This window comes from Oryzias melastigma, linkage group LG17 (assembly GCF_002922805.2).
Source record: "Oryzias melastigma strain HK-1 linkage group LG17, ASM292280v2, whole genome shotgun sequence".
Classification (NCBI taxonomy): Eukaryota; Metazoa; Chordata; class Actinopteri; order Beloniformes; family Adrianichthyidae; genus Oryzias; species Oryzias melastigma.
Genome location: NC_050528.1, coordinates 7849439 through 7865366, shown reverse-complemented (window position 1 = coordinate 7865366; position 15928 = coordinate 7849439). Strand labels below are relative to the sequence as shown.

The 15928-nt window shown below is 37.7% G+C and overlaps 2 protein-coding genes across 2 annotated transcripts in view; one reads left to right on the top strand and one right to left on the bottom strand.

Annotated features, from left to right (window-relative positions):
* Positions 1-1199: 1199 nt before the first annotated feature.
* Positions 1200-10433, bottom strand: dsc2l (desmocollin 2 like). The gene is made up of 16 exons (XM_024273933.2): positions 9890-10433; positions 9655-9745; positions 9312-9520; positions 9123-9227; positions 8721-8876; positions 6956-7097; positions 6714-6868; positions 6482-6616; positions 6215-6400; positions 4239-4486; positions 3996-4138; positions 3424-3645; positions 2714-2938; positions 2519-2634; positions 2139-2435; positions 1200-1814 (listed from the first exon to the last, which is right to left on the bottom strand). The coding sequence occupies exons 1-16, from the start codon at positions 9920-9922 to the stop codon at positions 1617-1619; spliced, it is 2661 nt and encodes an 886-aa protein (XP_024129701.1). The 5' UTR covers positions 9923-10433; the 3' UTR covers positions 1200-1616.
* Positions 10434-13113: 2680 nt separating this feature from the next.
* dsg2l (desmoglein 2 like) overlaps positions 13114-15928 on the top strand; it is a 9915-nt gene continuing 7100 nt past the window's right edge. The window contains exons 1-2 of the mRNA XM_024273932.2: positions 13114-13936; positions 14474-14566. Of these exons, the coding sequence (XP_024129700.1) occupies positions 13883-13936; positions 14474-14566 (147 nt within the window). The 5' untranslated portion in view covers positions 13114-13882. The remainder of the gene's footprint in view (positions 13937-14473; positions 14567-15928) is intronic.

Below are 15928 nucleotides of genomic sequence, written 5' to 3'. Positions count from 1 at the left end.
ATAGCAAGTGTATTGTTAGAATATTTGCTAAATTCAAAATTAGCCTAAAAAATTAGAAAACAGTCTAAATTAGCCAACAGTTAGCATAATGCTATAATATTAGCTAAACACCAAATTATCCTAAGAAAAAAACAGGAAAAATATCTAATTTTGCCAAAACAGCTAACAATGTGTTCAATTATTAACTAAACTTCTAATTAGCCTAAAAATTTAGAAAAGTCTATTTTTTTTTTTTGATAAAGGATTTTTTGATTAGCCATCACAGTTAGCATAATTTTAAAATAGTAGCTAAACGCCAAATTAGCCTAAAAAATTAAAGAATGTCTAATTTTACCAAAACAGCTAGCATTGTGTTAAAATATTAGCTAAACACCAAATTAGCCTAAAAAATTAAAGAATGTCTAATTTTACCAAAAAAGCTAGCATTTAAATAAAAATATTAACTAAACTCCAAATTAGCCTAAAAATTAGAAAACGGTCAAAATTAGCCATCACAGTTAGGATATTAGCTAAAATCGAAATTAGCCAAAAATACAGAAGTCTACATTAGCCAACATGGTTAGCATAATGCTAAAATATTACCTAAATTCCAAATTAGCCAAAGAAATGAAGTCTAAATTACCCAACATGGCTAGCCTAATGCTAAAATATTAGCTAAGATCCAAATTAGCCAAAGAAATGAAGTCTAAATTAGCCAACATGGTTAGCATGATGCTAAAATCCAAATTAGCCAAAAAAAATAGAAGTCTAAATAAGCCAACATGATTAGCATAATGCTAAAATATTAGCTAAGATCCAAATTAGCCAAAGAAATGAAGTCTAAATTAGCCAACATGATTAGCATAATGCTAAAATATTAGCTAAGATCCAAATTAGCCAAAGAAATTAAGTCTAAATTAGCCAACATGGTTAGCATGACGCTAAAATATTAGCTAAAATCCAAATTAGCCAAAAAAATAGAAGTCTAAATTAGCCAACATGTTAGCATAATGCTAAAATATTAGCTAAGATCCAAAATAGCCAAAGAAATGAAGTCTAAATTAGCCAACATGGTTAGCATGATGCTAAAATATTAGCTAAGATCCAAATTAGCCAAAAAAAAATAGAAGTCTAAATTAGCTAACATGTTAGCATAATGCTAACATGTTAGCTAATTTAATTTATTTAAATATTTTAATGCTAAAATATTAGCTGAAATTCAAGTTATTCTATAAAAACTATAAAGTTCATGAAAACCAAAAGTACAAGCCACTGTTTGTAGTTGAACAAGCTGAATGTTTTGATATCAAGATTGCTAAAATCACTGAAAATGTGATTACGTTTTCACGCCCCAAAAGCGTACGGAAAGGAGCAGGAGAATCCCTATAGTGTGAGTGTTATAAAGTATTAAATAGTTTGATAGGCCGCATATGGAGTTCGCCCACCCCGTTCTAGAGCAACACAAAGCAGTGTGTTGTGCAAATGATAAACAACTAACAGTAAATGCATAGTTTTCAGTGCAAAAGACCAAAACAGAACTACATATACACACTAACATCTCATTCATGATTCCAGGCCTTTGCGCTCTGCAGTCAGTAGTGAACTCATGAACCGGCGTGTAAAGTCTCTTTCTTTGTTCATGTCTTCTTGCACACGTCTGCAAGAGTTTTGAACTTTGGTCCCAGCGTGTTTAGGAAGTCCAGGTTTTCCTCGTCGCCGAAGTTGCTGCAGCATCCGACGGAGCCGGCGGTGGAGCCCGCCCCTTCGTAGCCGTAGCAGTGGGCGATGTCGTCGGCGAATCGCCCGTCCCCTTCCTCTGCCATGGTGGACAGTTTCTTTAAAAAAGAAAAAAACACGAGCGTTATTACTCTGTGATCCACCGACTGATACAAGGAAGCTCAGGATATGACCGGCAGTCAGTTATTACACGCTGAGCTTCACAAATATCATTTCTCACAGAGAAGTTGAGAGATATTAAAGTTTGCCGAGTTTACAGGCCGTAGAACGAGGTTATATTTCACACGGGAGTTCTCTAACAGATAACTCAGATGTTATTAAACCTCAGAGAATGAGAACTGTTTGCATCCAGACATGTTTTTTATGCTCAAAGACGGTCGGTGTTTCATTAAAACCCATCAGTAATGATGCAGTATTGTTACCTGGTTGAGGCAGCGCTCGTTCGTCTGCCAGAACTGAATGAGGGACGAGTCCTGGCCTAGATATCTGTCCAGGCTCATGCCGTTCCCTGCAAAGTTTTGGGTTTCGTACTGTCCAGAGCCAAAGTGTTGCATGTTGGTGGTGGACATTTGGTGGAATCCGTTCTCGTGGATGCTGTGGCCCCCGAGGGTGCTCCCGCTTCTGTTTCCGATCCATGTGGGGTCAAAGATTTTTGAGGACTGTTTCAGCTGCTGCTGGCCTCCTCCGACGACGGCCGAGATGGGGATCAGGGTGCTGTCCTGGAGAGGGAAAGGAGCAGCGTGGTTAAACGAGGAGGGGAAAACTAGTGAGGAGAACGCAGCATCCCGACTAAAGTTCTCACCACTTCGTCTCCGGGGGCCTCCGTGTTTGACGGCAGCAGGATCCCACCGCTGTATCCGGTTTCATCAAACGGGACTTTATCGGTCCTTGTGGTGCAGAAAAATGCGAGGAGTAAAACTGCAAGAGAGAAAAATGAAAGTTAGCCACATTTAAGAGACGACTGCGTGGTGAATTTGTTGGTGGGAACCAAACTTACAGAGGAGGAGGAGGAGGAAGAGAGGCAGCAGCAGAGCCAGAATACCCAGAGGGCCCAATGATACAGAGCTCTGGTTTGCCTGGCAGACGCCTTGGTTGGTGCACACGCACAGAGTCACTGTTGCTGTCTGAGTTGAGCCGAAGCTTTGCTGATCCGTGACAGTAAGAGGAATTTCATATTTTCCTCTTGGAAGATCCTTAACCTGCTTTAAAAAGGCGGTAGTGTCTAAAAAAAAAAGAAGAGAGAAACCATATTTATGAACTTTAAAGTCCCCTTACAACAAAAATCTTTTTTTTTTTTTTTTAGTTTTTAACATGTATGTGTTTTAGACTACAAATAACATTTATTTCCTTAAAAGTGATGTTCATTTAATCAGCAATGAATGTTTGAGTTGACTGAGCGTTAGCATTAGCCGTCCTATGGGAAATTCCATTAAACGTTAGCATAAAGTTACTCAGCTCAGTTCCAAAAGCCACGCCCCCTCAGAGGACATTTTGGAAACAGAGGCCTCAGATCAACATGAAAAATGTCTTTTTAAGACATTTAGGTTGTGGGATTTTGGTTAAAATGTCATAATCATAATTAAAACACTACTGAGAACGTTTTTTTTCTTTTAAGTTAAAAAAATAGTCTTTGAATCAATGAGAATCTGATTATCACTATTTAGTTCTAAGGATTTGAACATTGATTTTTTTTCCACAAAGACCTACCATTAAACTTCTCAATGGACCAGTCCTCTTCTTTTTCATTTGCAAGCGAGAAGACAAAAGGTGAAGAAAACGGAGACTTGTCTTTGTCTTCAGCTGTGACGAGCAGCGAGCCCAGACTCTGGTCTTTCTTCTCACACAGCACCAGTCGAGAGGGAAACACCGGCATGTTGTCATTGACGTCCTCTATCTCCAGGATGACCATTCCGGTTCCCGTCTTCGAGGCTGGAAAACAAAAAAAGTTACATGATGGGTGTCAATTCTCAGAAAATATGCGTCCGCTGTATCCTTGCCAGTTCTCTTGAGAAAGTGCGTCATCATTAATACTGTACTTCATTAATTATCCCTTTAGAGGAAGCAGTCAACAGTAATCATAACTGTCACTGTGTTCACAACAGCAAATTCCAAAATCCAACCTTTCATCTACATTCGAACTAAGAATGAGCCTGAGGCTGAGCGTCTCGACAGCCCCGCCTGTCAAGCGGTTGCAGGCGTTGGCCGTGATATGTTCAGGATCACAACATTCAGTACATTGAGTGGATTTCTGCAGTACGCAGCAGTAAGTGGCGACTTACAGGGATCGACCGCCCTCATGGTGATGTTGTACAGCCCGTCATAGACGTAATGCGACTCTCTGTCAATCGTGTTGGCGACCTTAAGCTCTCCGGTGTTTGTGTCAACATTGATCCACGAAGCTGGGTCCTGCATTTTGTAGTACCTGAGGTGACAAAAAGGTTTTAAGTGTGGCCTCCAGTGTTGAGCAGAAATAGTAGAAATTGGAATCGCAGCTCTCAAATGTTCAGCAAACACTGCTTTACCTGATGCCGCTGCTGCTCTTGGTTTCTGGATCCACAGCGGTGTAACTTCCAATCACTGTGCCGTTTGGTGTGTTCTCTTTGACCTTGAAGCGGATAGTAGGAGCACTGAATTCTGGGCCTTCGTCCACGTCGGAGATGGAGACAACGATGGGTATGGACTGCCACTGGGCGGCGGTGCCCGTAAGATCTGCTTCGTTGCGAGCTGAAACTTCCAGGTTTATATTTTTGGTCTTCTCATAATCGAAAGGCTGGAATTCAGGAGGACAGTTTGGTTTGAAGAAGCATTTCCTTTCCAGATGACTGACAAAGACACTTGAGTTTGTGAAGCTATGAGTAAAATATGAATGTTTTTTTTTAAACATGCTAAAAAAATAGGGCCTCGTTGATAAAATCGATTAAATGATTTAAGCTTGACAGATTAATAATCAATTAATAAAAATATAAATCGATTTAGCACACAAAGCTGAAGTCTGCTAGCTTGATGCTAACATTTAATAGAATTTCCCATAGGACGGTTAATGCTAATTAGAGCTGCCACAAACGATTATTTTAAAAGTCGACTAATCACCGATTATTTTTTACGATTAGTCAACTAATCCCGTCATACACAAAGTGGATGTAAAACACACATCTTAACAATAATTAGCTTTAAACTAACTAAAAACTAAATATATTCACACTAGCATTATCATAGATAGAATGTAAGCTGAATCTGGTTGCAAAAGATGCTGGTGACAATAGCTGAAGATGCTGATAGCCGGCTAAAATATTAGTTAAAGGCCAAATCAGCCTAAAAAAAGCCTAGGTTAGCCAAAACTGCTAGCATGTATCTGAAATATTAGCTAAACTCCAAAATAGCCTGAAAAAAAACATAAAAAAGCTTAAGTTAGCCAAAACAGCTAGCATGTAGCTGAACACAAAATAGCCTAAAAAACAAAAAAAGCCCAAATTAGCCAAAGCAGCTAAAATATTAGCTAAATTCCAAAATAGCTTAAAAACTAAAACAAGCCGAAGTTAGATAGAAAAGCTAGCATGTAGCTGAAAAATTAGCTAAACACAAAAATAGCCTAAAACACGAAAAAAGCCTGAATTAGCTCAAACAGCAAACATGTAGCTGAAATATTAGCTAAACTTCCAAACAGCATAAAAGACCTTAAAAAAAGCCTGTTAGCAAAAACAGCTAGCATGTAGCTAAATTTTAAAATTTAAAATACCCTAAAAAATCTTAATAAATGCCAAAATAGTCCAAAAATCTAGCAGAATATCATTTTAACTTTCAACTTTACTAAATACTGACTCCATATAATATAACATAACGACTAATCGACTTTTAAATTAGTCGTCGACTATTTTAATAGTCGATTAGTCGTCGATTCGTCGACTAATCGTGGCAGCCCTAATGCTAATGCTTGATTGATGTAAACGTACATTGCTGACTAAATAAACATTTTTATAAACTCAAGGACATTAATTTTCTAAACTCTTATGAAAATACTTTTTAAAGTAACTATTTGTCGTCTAAAGCAATGTTCGTGTTTTATTCATACTGTCTTCTTCTGAAATAAAGTGTAACGCTATAACCTGATCGCCACCTAGTGGCCAAACTGAAACGTCCTCCAGGAGAAGCAGAACAATGTTTACAATGTTAATGATCTGAACATTTTTGATAGAACTTCAACTTTTGAGAAACCATGTAACACTTTATTCTATTAATTATCTCGTTATTTCACTAATACATTTTACAGTATGTGAACTGTATCAGATTAATATAAATATATTCAAAACATATAGTAGATTATTAATGTATTTCTAAACAAGTATGCATTAATGTGTAAACCCAAAACTTAATTGAATTAAGAGGATCAAAAGAATTGAAAATGGGAATTGAATCGATCCAGGGTCTGGTGAATCAAATCGAATCGTTTCTGGAAATTATTATCGATACCCGACATCTTGAACGTTGACATCACTCTCACCTTCACAACAAACAGACTTGCGGTGTTTGTTTTGGGATCCATTTCCACCCTGAAGTCTCCACTCTCGTTTCCTTTGGTGATGACAAGATTGGAGATCCAGTTTGGTGTGTTTATCAAATCTTTGTCGTCCAGGGGAATCTTAAGGATAAGCTTTTCACTTTCATTTTCTTTGATTGTGGCTTCATACTAAAACGTTAGGGACAGAAATAAAAGTTAGTTTGTGTGTCTGTTTGCATGTTTGTTTGTGTGTAACTACCAAGTACTTACAGATGTCTTGCTGAAAGTTGGCGGGTTGTCGTTGATGTCACTCAGAGTAATAGTTGCTGTCCCCGTGGCAGACAATCCTCCGGGAGCACCCTTTAAATCTCGGAGCTCTACGATGACCGTATACTTGTCTTTGACCTGAATATAGATTTGTTTAAACATTTAGAGAAGACTTGGCACAAATGACAAATAAACTAAGACAGGAATGTTTTAGTTGAGTATCATAAAGGCTCACCTCTCTATCTAGAGTGTTGGTTAGTGTGGTGATTACACCGCTATCAGGGTTTATGGTAAAGAGGTTTAACTCAGACTTCAATGAGTACTTGATTCTAACGTGATCAGTCTCTTGTTTGTCTTTGTCTGTAGCGTTCACTTTCCCAACGATGGCCCCTGAGATAGAAAGAAAACAAAACAAACATTTGTGGGGTTTCTAGTCAGGCATGGTCAAACTGGTGATGTCTGTTTGCTGGTCTTTACCTGCGGTTTGCTCCAGCACGGTGAACTGTAGGTTACCAACAAATTCTGGAGGGTTGTCATTCTTATCATCGACATAAATGACAAAAGTCATAGGGTCATCTGCCGGCTCGTGAGAGGCTCTTTTAAAAACGCTGATCCTAAACTGGAAAAGCACAAGAGAATCATATCAAGATTATTTTTAACAACAGAAACAATTCAGAGCTCAAGTGTTTATGTTCTTTGATTTAACGGGGATGGGTTGATTAAGCTGATTAATCAATTTAAGCTTAATAAATCAATAATCGATTCATAAAAATAGGGATTGATTTAGCACGTACAGCTAGTCCGCTAGCTTGATGCTAACATTTAATGGAATTTCCAATAGGACGGCTAATGCTAACGCTCAGTCCACGTAAACATACGTTGCTGACTAAATGAACATCTTTATTTTTCCAAACTCTTTTTACGATATATTAAAAAAAAACATTTGTGGTCTAAAAAAACATTTTCTGCTCATTTTTTCTTCTTCTTCTGGAATAAGGTGTAATGCTATAGCGCGATCGCCACCTAGTGGCCAAAGTGAAACGCTCTCCAGGAGAAGCAGAACAATGTTTACAATGTTAATGATCTGAACATTTTTGTTAGAACTTCTCCTTTAGAGAAACCATGTAACACTATGACATTAACAATCTCATGATTTCATGAATACATTTTACAGTTTGCGTCTTCAAAATAGAGCTGCCACAAACGATTATTTTAAAAGTCGACTAATCACCGATTATTCTTTACGATTAGTTGACTAATCCCGTCATACACAAAGTGGATGTAAAACACACATCTTAACCATAATTAGCTTTAAACTAACTCAAAACTAAATATATTCAGGTTAGCATTATCATAGATAGAATGTAAGCTGAATCTGGTTGCAAAAGATGCTGGTGACAATAGCTGAAGATGCTGATAGTAGGGCTGCCACAAACGAATATTTTAATAGTCGACTAATCACCGATTATTTTTTCCGATTAGTCGACTAATCGGGTCATGCACAAAGTGGATGTAAAACACACATCTTAACCATCATTCGCTTTAAAATAACTAAAAACTATATATATGTATATATATATATATATATATTCACACTAGCATCATCATAGATGAAATGTAAGCTGAATTTGGCCGCAAAAGATGCTAGTGACGATAGCTGAAGATGCTGATAGCTAACTAAAATATTAGTTAAAGGCCAAATTAGCCTAATTAAAGCCTAGGTTAGCTAAAACAGCTAGCATGCAGCTGAAATATTAGCTAAATTCCAAAACAGCCTAAAAAACTTAAACAAAAAAAGACGAAGCTAGCAAAGACAGCTAGCATGTCTGAAATAAAAAAAACCCAAAATTGCCTAAAAAACCTTAATAAATGCCAAATAGTCCAATAAGCTAGCATAACACCATTATAACTTTCAACTTTACTATACTCTGACTCCATATAGTACAAAGTAACGACTAATCGACTATTAAATTAGTCGTCGACTATTTTAATAGTCGATTAGTCGTCGATTAGTCGACTAATCGTGGCAGCCCTACTTCAAAACACATAGTAGATTATAAATGTATGTCCAAATAAATGTGTATAAATGTGTAAACTCAAAATTGAATTGAGAGGATTTAAAGTATTAAAAAAAATGGAATTAAATCGTTCCAGGCTCGTGTGAATCGAATCGTTTCTGGAAATTATAATCAACCCAAATTTTTAGAATATATGTATTTTGATAAAGGATTTGAACACTCACTGTGTAAGTCTCTCTCTCTTCTCGATCCAGTGTCTTGTGGACTTGTAACAACCCGGTGTCCCGGTTCAGGCTGAAAACTCCGGTTGGATACTGATCGGCTCCAGGTCCACTGATAGTGTAATACACGTCAAATTTGCCTGATGAATCGGAAACCAGCTACAGAAAACAGGGAAAAAATACCTTCAATTAATCTGTGTAAACTTCAAACCTCGTTTCTAATCTGATCATGTTATCAGGATGCATTTTGTCAAAATTAGTTCAATAAAATGAGAAAAATTGATATAAATATAGAAACGTTTTTAATAAATATGTGGGGAAGAATCTTGAGAGACAGGGAGGATTTGTTTTGAGTATCAAGGAGCATAAATAGTGATCAAAAATAACTTCCATTGATTATATTACCGTTTCAACATCCTTGGGGAATGGACCTGAGTCGTTCTCCAGGATGTGGGTTGGTGGAGGCTGCCAAGCTCTTTTAGTTCTCTTCAGGAGGCCTTGCCATTTAAACTGCGACATTCACCCACACAAAAAAAGAAAAATAAATATGGAAAATAAAGGAAAAGATAAGTAGGGAGTGTCCGGCGGACTTACGTCTTGTTGCTGCTCTCTGTTACAGTAAAGGTGGACTTCCATCGCACTTTCCGGTCCATTCTGGTCCCGGGCTCGGACGGAAAATGTCCGCTCCCCGTCCGGTAGAGACACGGAGGATTCAGCCACCACCTCTCCGTCCCCGCGGATACTAAAGCTGGGGTCCTTCAGGGTCAGTCTCAGGGTTTTAGGGTCACAGTCGGAGGTTTGGACTGTGAACAAAGCGGAAAAAACGGGGCGAGTTAGCAGGCGCGCGCGCGCGGCTGACACAAATTAAGCTAGTTTGGACACAAAAATAAGCTAGTTTGGAAACTTTTTTTTTTTTTAAATAATAATTATAAATCACCTTTTGTGATTTGGTAACCAACGGGGATGTTTTGGGGGACGAGGACGTAGAGGGAGCCGGGGAGGTGACACGACTCCACGCAGGACGTCAGCTGAAGGAGAAAACCGATCTTTAAAACGGGCTTAATTAATTAAACATGAATGTTTCATTCACTTTTCCCCTAACAAAACAATCGACAACACCCACCAAAATAATAATAATAAAAAACTGTTAAATGATAACGGGTAAAACTTACCAAACAGATGACGAAAAATAGCACTTTCGCCATTATTAACTTAAAAAAAAAAAAAACAGAAGAAGAAGAATTGACGGACTTTGACCCCGAAGAGGAGGACGAGTCCAAGTCGGGTTTCTGTCGCAGAAACAGAAAACCAACTAACTGAAATTCAACTCCTCTGGTTTGGTCACTTGTTTGACCTCCTCCTCCTCCTTAGAGTTTTCCCTTTTTTTATTCTGTCGTTGCAGCTCCTCGCGCAGAGACAACAGACACACCTAGACACACCCTGCAAGCCTCGATTTGGATCAGTCTGTCCCACCTTTGGCAACTGCGAGCTCTCACAAAAATGTAGGAGGCTGCAACTTGCAGGAGTTTACAACTAGTATGGGGGGTCTTGCTACCAGCAGGGGGCGACATTGCCTTTAACATCCCCCCCTGACTTACCTCTAATAATAGAGTACACTATGCAATTACACAAACAAGACGTACAGGTAAAATGTGCTGTTCAAATGTCTTTCAAACCGCAGAGAAAAATGACTAGTTTGCTTTTATTTTGAAAGACCTCACCCAGATTTGCACAAAAGTTGACCCCTGCTGACTCCTCCTCCTCCTCCTCCTCTTCTGCAGCTCTGCAGGAGGAACAGAACTGAACTCTGCACTGACACACCGCAGGAATGTGGGCCCGACGTGGGGGAGGCTACGCTCCCACAAAGAGGAGCAGGCTATCTCTGTAAACTACTGATAAATGTGAGGGTCACTAACAATCCCCGCTGAAGCCACTGATGGGGAAGTATGTGGGAAGTGGGACAGTAGGGGGGCTGCAACAGGAAAGGTGAGAAAAATGTCAGGAAGGCGAAGCCGCTGTGAGTTTGTGGGTGTGGAGATAATGAGAGGGCGCCGGGTTGGGAAACACTTTCAAACTCACAACAACTTGAGTCACAATTCTTAAGCAAAATGACAATTTTGTGCATTTTTAACACACCTTATGACTCTTTTAGAGTGAAGTCTACATGAGTTATACCTAACTTTCATTGGAAAATATAGTTTCATGTTTGATTTAGTCGCCAGGAGATAAAATAATCTTACGTAATGAACACACCTGCTCCGTTTTCACTTTAGATGCGTCAACAGACAATACACAGCAGGCATCATCTGGCCTCAGGGTTAAAACAATATGTTCTCCTAGAGCTTGTTTACAAAAAAAAGGGAAAGGCGTCTTTGAGTTTCGTCATCCGCATTTTTTGACGGCGTACGCCCAAATTCTTCTCCATTTTGCCCACATGACAGGTGTGCTTTTGCATCATTTTTTGAGTCACGGTTATTAGGTGGAGTGTGTATTAGAGTTCCAATTAATGGATTTCCAGTTGATATTTTGAAAAAAAAAAAACGTTTCCTACCATAGTTACGCCTATTTTACTCATAGACAACACCTGTGGAGGGGATTAAATAACCAGACAGAACCGTCTTCGTTATGGTGACTGGCTTTTCTGCATGTTAGGACATGATTACAAGGAGAAAATCACATGCGATTTTCCTCAAATGTATAAATTGAAACTTTTTTTAAGCAAAATGACAAAAAAGGTAAATGTCAGACTGAAAAATCCACCTTTATGCTCATAATCAGGCATGAATGGGACGCCAATGAAAGCACCCTTTCTCCTCTGCTTGGTGGGTAGGTCATAAAGCTTCAGAGTAAATGTTTCACGTCTCATGGCAACGCCGTGTGTGCCAGTATCAATCTCCCTCTGTCCCTTTCTCTCGTGTAACTCGCATGGATCCAGTCTGCAGTTTTACATGGTGAGCCCATTGCTGTCCAGCTTGGGAATTTCATAGGTTATGGTGAACTTTTACACAAAGGTGTGAAAATACAGGTCAAAAGGTGAATTAAATATTGTGAAAAAAGAAAAAAAATATGCTCCAGTGTTTAGGTTCTTTGATTTACTGTAACTTTTCAACCTCAACACGATAATTCCAGTAGATTTTGAAGGAGAAAAGCCGCTTTTCTCCTTCAAAATCTACTGGAATTATCGTGTTAAGGTTGAAAAGTTACAGTATGTTAAAGATTTTAGAGACTTTGCTGCAAAGACGACTCTCCAGAATAAAGTTCGGTAATTACAAAAAAGACAAACGTGATAGTCTTAATCCACAGCGGCAACGCAGCAAAAGGTTATCCGCCCTGTAAAGCTCAAGACCGGTTGGCCTTGGTCAATGGTGGCCACACCTAGCAGTGTCTAATGCCCGTATTACGAGTTTGAGTTATGTGTCTGGGAACACTTCTAGAATTTTCTGCAATAAGAAAACATACAAATTTTTTTTTACATTTATTTTGAATTTTTTCGAGGCTTAATTCTTGAAAAAATATCCAAAGATAGTGGTTAAAGATTAGTCCATGTTTTTTTTTAATTATCTTTAACAAACTTGGTTCAGCCACAATAAACACTTGTAATTCCTGTAGAAACTGCTTAATTGCTAAAAAAAAAAATGTCTTTACAATTCTAAACTAAGAATTAGCTGCAATATCAGCCTTATAAATGGATAGTTGAGATTAGTACAATAACGTCGGCCAATTAAAATCAATTTACAAATTAGTTGGAAAAAAATAAACATTCTATATTTTGGAGAATAAATTATTAAACAATGTGAAAGTTAGTTATGAAAAACAATATTGCTCAAGTTAGAATAGAATGTAATGTCATAGAATAGAATATTATAGAATGCAATGTAATAGAATAGAATTGAGCATTGTAGAATTTATTAGAATATCATAAAATGTAATGTAATATAATGTAATGTAACAGAATAGAATAAAATGTTATATTATAGAATAGGATACAATAGAAAAAAAACTTAAGTTACTCCCTAAAGTACAAAGAATTGGAGCTAAAATTACAATTCACCCGCTCAAAAATACTGGTAAAATATTCAGTTCTTGTCCCTTTGTTCCAAAGTCAATAATAATAAAAAGTGAATTTTATTTTGAAGAAATCCTCTTTTTTTGCTTTGTTTTTGACTTAAGTTTTAGTAAAATAACAACTAACTTCTTGCATTGCTGAACACAGTACAAAAGGTCAAACTATTTAAATAACATTGACTTATGATAACATAAAAGCCGAAACCAGTTGTGAGAAAATTAGCTTAAGGTCTAATGTTGATTTAGCTGGAAAATAATAAAAGGTATTAACTGAATTACCAAAATAAAAGCGTAATAATTAAAAAAAACACACAGACATGATGGAATGATGTTAATACGGAGAATAATTGTTTTATTTGTAAAGTAAATTAAGGTTTTTTTTTAATTTCATGGAGAAAGAAAAAATGAATTATGGGAAAAAAGATACTTAACCCTTTCACACATGAGGCATCATTGGTGACACTTAAACACAATTTTTTTTAAAAATCAAAAATAATGAAAATCTACTGAAATTCTCGTGTTAACGGTTGACAAGTTACAGTAAATCAAAGAACATAAACACTGAGTTAAAGGGCTAAACAACATTTTAATATCTAAATGTCTGAATTATGGTGATATATGGAGACAATATCTAAGAAAAAGTCAGCTAAAAAGAATAATAATAGTCAGGGTGGGTGTGGGCCTGCCCTCCACTGAAACTTTGGTTAGTTACGCCCCTGCTTCCCTCTCCAGCGCCTCAGGCACAAAAGTGACCAAACTGGACTCCAGAGCTGACCGTTCTGGATAAAAGCCCGTTTCAATCCACCTGTCGTCTTTACACATTCTTTAAGCTTCTTTTGCGGACAACAATGTTTAGATAGAATCGGTATGTAAAGTGCCGTCAGCAAAGCCTCTTTCTCTGTGCGTTATCAGCGCAAAGAGGGCCCGCCCCGTTATAAAGCAACTCCCTGGATCACGCCTGGGTCGAAGTCTGTCCTCAACTAACAATAGACACCAGAGGAAGTCGGTCTGACTTTCTATTATTTATTTGTTTTACGCGAGGAAAAGTACTTTTTTAAAATTTGTATAAAGTTTTTTTTTTTTTTTTTTTTAATCTCCAAATGTCTCTCCTGCTGAAATCCAGCCTTTTGGCGCTGCTGGCTCTCCTCCTCACTGTAAGTACGCAGAAAATGGCACAGATTTCTCTCCTTCATTATCGGAGTTAGGGGCAGATTTGAAGCAGGTGTGGCGAAACTTGCAGAATCTGTTAAGTGTTTAACAGTTTTCTCCATAAATGCGCGGCGTCTGCGTTTACGAACTCCAAGGAGAAGTAGCAAAATAGCGACTTTTGGATGATTTTACGCAACTCCACCATAGCTGTTTCAGTTGAGAAGAATGTTTTCAGAGATCCATAAAGACACAATACATTATTTGTGGGGATATTTTTAAATATAAAGTACAACTTGTATATTATTAGAGTGAAAAATCTATTTTTACGCATAATTTTGTCTAAATCACCCTGTAAAAAGTGAAATATTTGGATCAATTACCAATTATTCTGTTATTTCTTACACTTAAAGACATTATTTTTTTAAATCAAATTACAGTTTTAGTTGATTAAATCATCAAGTAAAAATGTTAATGATATAAAAAGCAATCATTTTAAATGTGACAAATTCATTTTCAACATTTTCCTGTCTTTTCCCGTTTAGCTGCAGCTTGTTCCTGTGGGGGCTAACTGGATTATAGCCCCCAGAAAGATTGTTGAAAACCAGGACTACACCACATATGACTACATTGCAAGAGTAAGTTTTACTGAGTTTCTGTCTAATGTAGTTGATTTCCTCAACATACATTTGTTCTTTTCTTTTGCTGTATTTGTTCTTCTATAAGTCAAAAAGGGTGTGTAAGCTCAGTGGATGTAGACACTATAATAGAGTGTTAGTCATTTCACATTTATATTACTGACACATTGAAGTCCAAAGCAAAGTAAAAAAAAAAAAAGCTAAAATTCTTATTCATTTGATACCTAAGTACACAAAGCAGCTGTAATGTTTTTAGAAAATGTTTAAAATAATGTTTAAAAAGAAGAAGCTTTTGTAAATGGGACGTACCATGATTTTCTTAAGTCTTTCAGGGTAAACTATATCCATATAAATGATCATATTTTAACATTGGAACACTAAAAAACAAATTATTGATTAAATATGAGTTATTTTTGTTAACTAATTTTTATACCTAAACGACTCGATCTCTGAGGCTCCGCCTTTCGCTCCCTGAGGGTTCCACCCACTTCATGACGTCCTCCTATAGCTGACGTGTCACTCACGTAAAAACGAGGGGAAACGTTTTATTATTATTATTATTATTATTATTATTTTTAATATTGATGTTGACCCACATACAGTGCAGCTCGGGCATTTATCCCCAAATTTGGCACAGACTGGATGGTGATGGCTAATGGGTTCATTTTGCGGTGAAATTTGGTCAGAAAATGCAGACAACAACACCAGATGAACATTTCAGGATTTATTGAAATGATGACATATAATCTTTGTATCAAAAATGCTCTTCACTTTCATTTACCTTTCTGCCGTTGCGTTTTCCAATTCGTCACTCGCTTTCTCCACCAGGAAATAGTCTGCTTCCTTTTTCCTCCAGGAAATGCTCTGCCCCCCTTTTTTCACCAGGTAATAGTCTTCTCTGTTTTTCCACCAGGAAATAGTCTCCCCCTTTTTCCACCAGGAAATAGTCTTTCCCCTTTTTCCACCAGGATATAGTCTGCTCCCTTTCTCTACTAAAAAATACTCTGCTCCCTTTTTCCACCAGAAAATAGTCTGCACCCTTTCTCCCCCAAGAAATAGTTTGCTCCTTTTCTCCTGCCGTCTTCTCGATATCCCTCGTCTGCTTGCGCCATTCCCGGGGCTCGCAAGGCTAGCTTATCACCGCTAGCTCGAGCTGCTAGCTTAGCGGAGAAAGTGCTAGTGTTAGCCTGGGGGCGGAGCAGCCTCTTCCTGAAAGGGGCTGTCTCACATTCTTGCGTCAGATTGCGAGGACTCGCTCGTTTTCGTGGGTATGGGAGGAGCTGCTGTTGAGATCGCATTTTTTTTTTTTTTTTAGAGGATTATTCAGAAATGTGTGGACAGATTAAAATACCGCTTTGGAGT

Coding starts and splice junctions, on each gene's coding strand:
- dsc2l (XM_024273933.2), bottom strand. CDS start 9,922: ATGGCGAAAGTGCTATTTTTCGTCATCTGTTTG. Junction 9,746..9,889: donor TATTTTTCGTCATCTGTTTG/GTAAGTTTTACC, acceptor TTTCTCCTTCAG/CTGACGTCCTGCGTGGAGTC. Junction 2,635..2,713: donor CTTCCTCCTCCTCCTCCTCT/GTAAGTTTGGTT, acceptor TCTCTCTTGCAG/TTTTACTCCTCGCATTTTTC.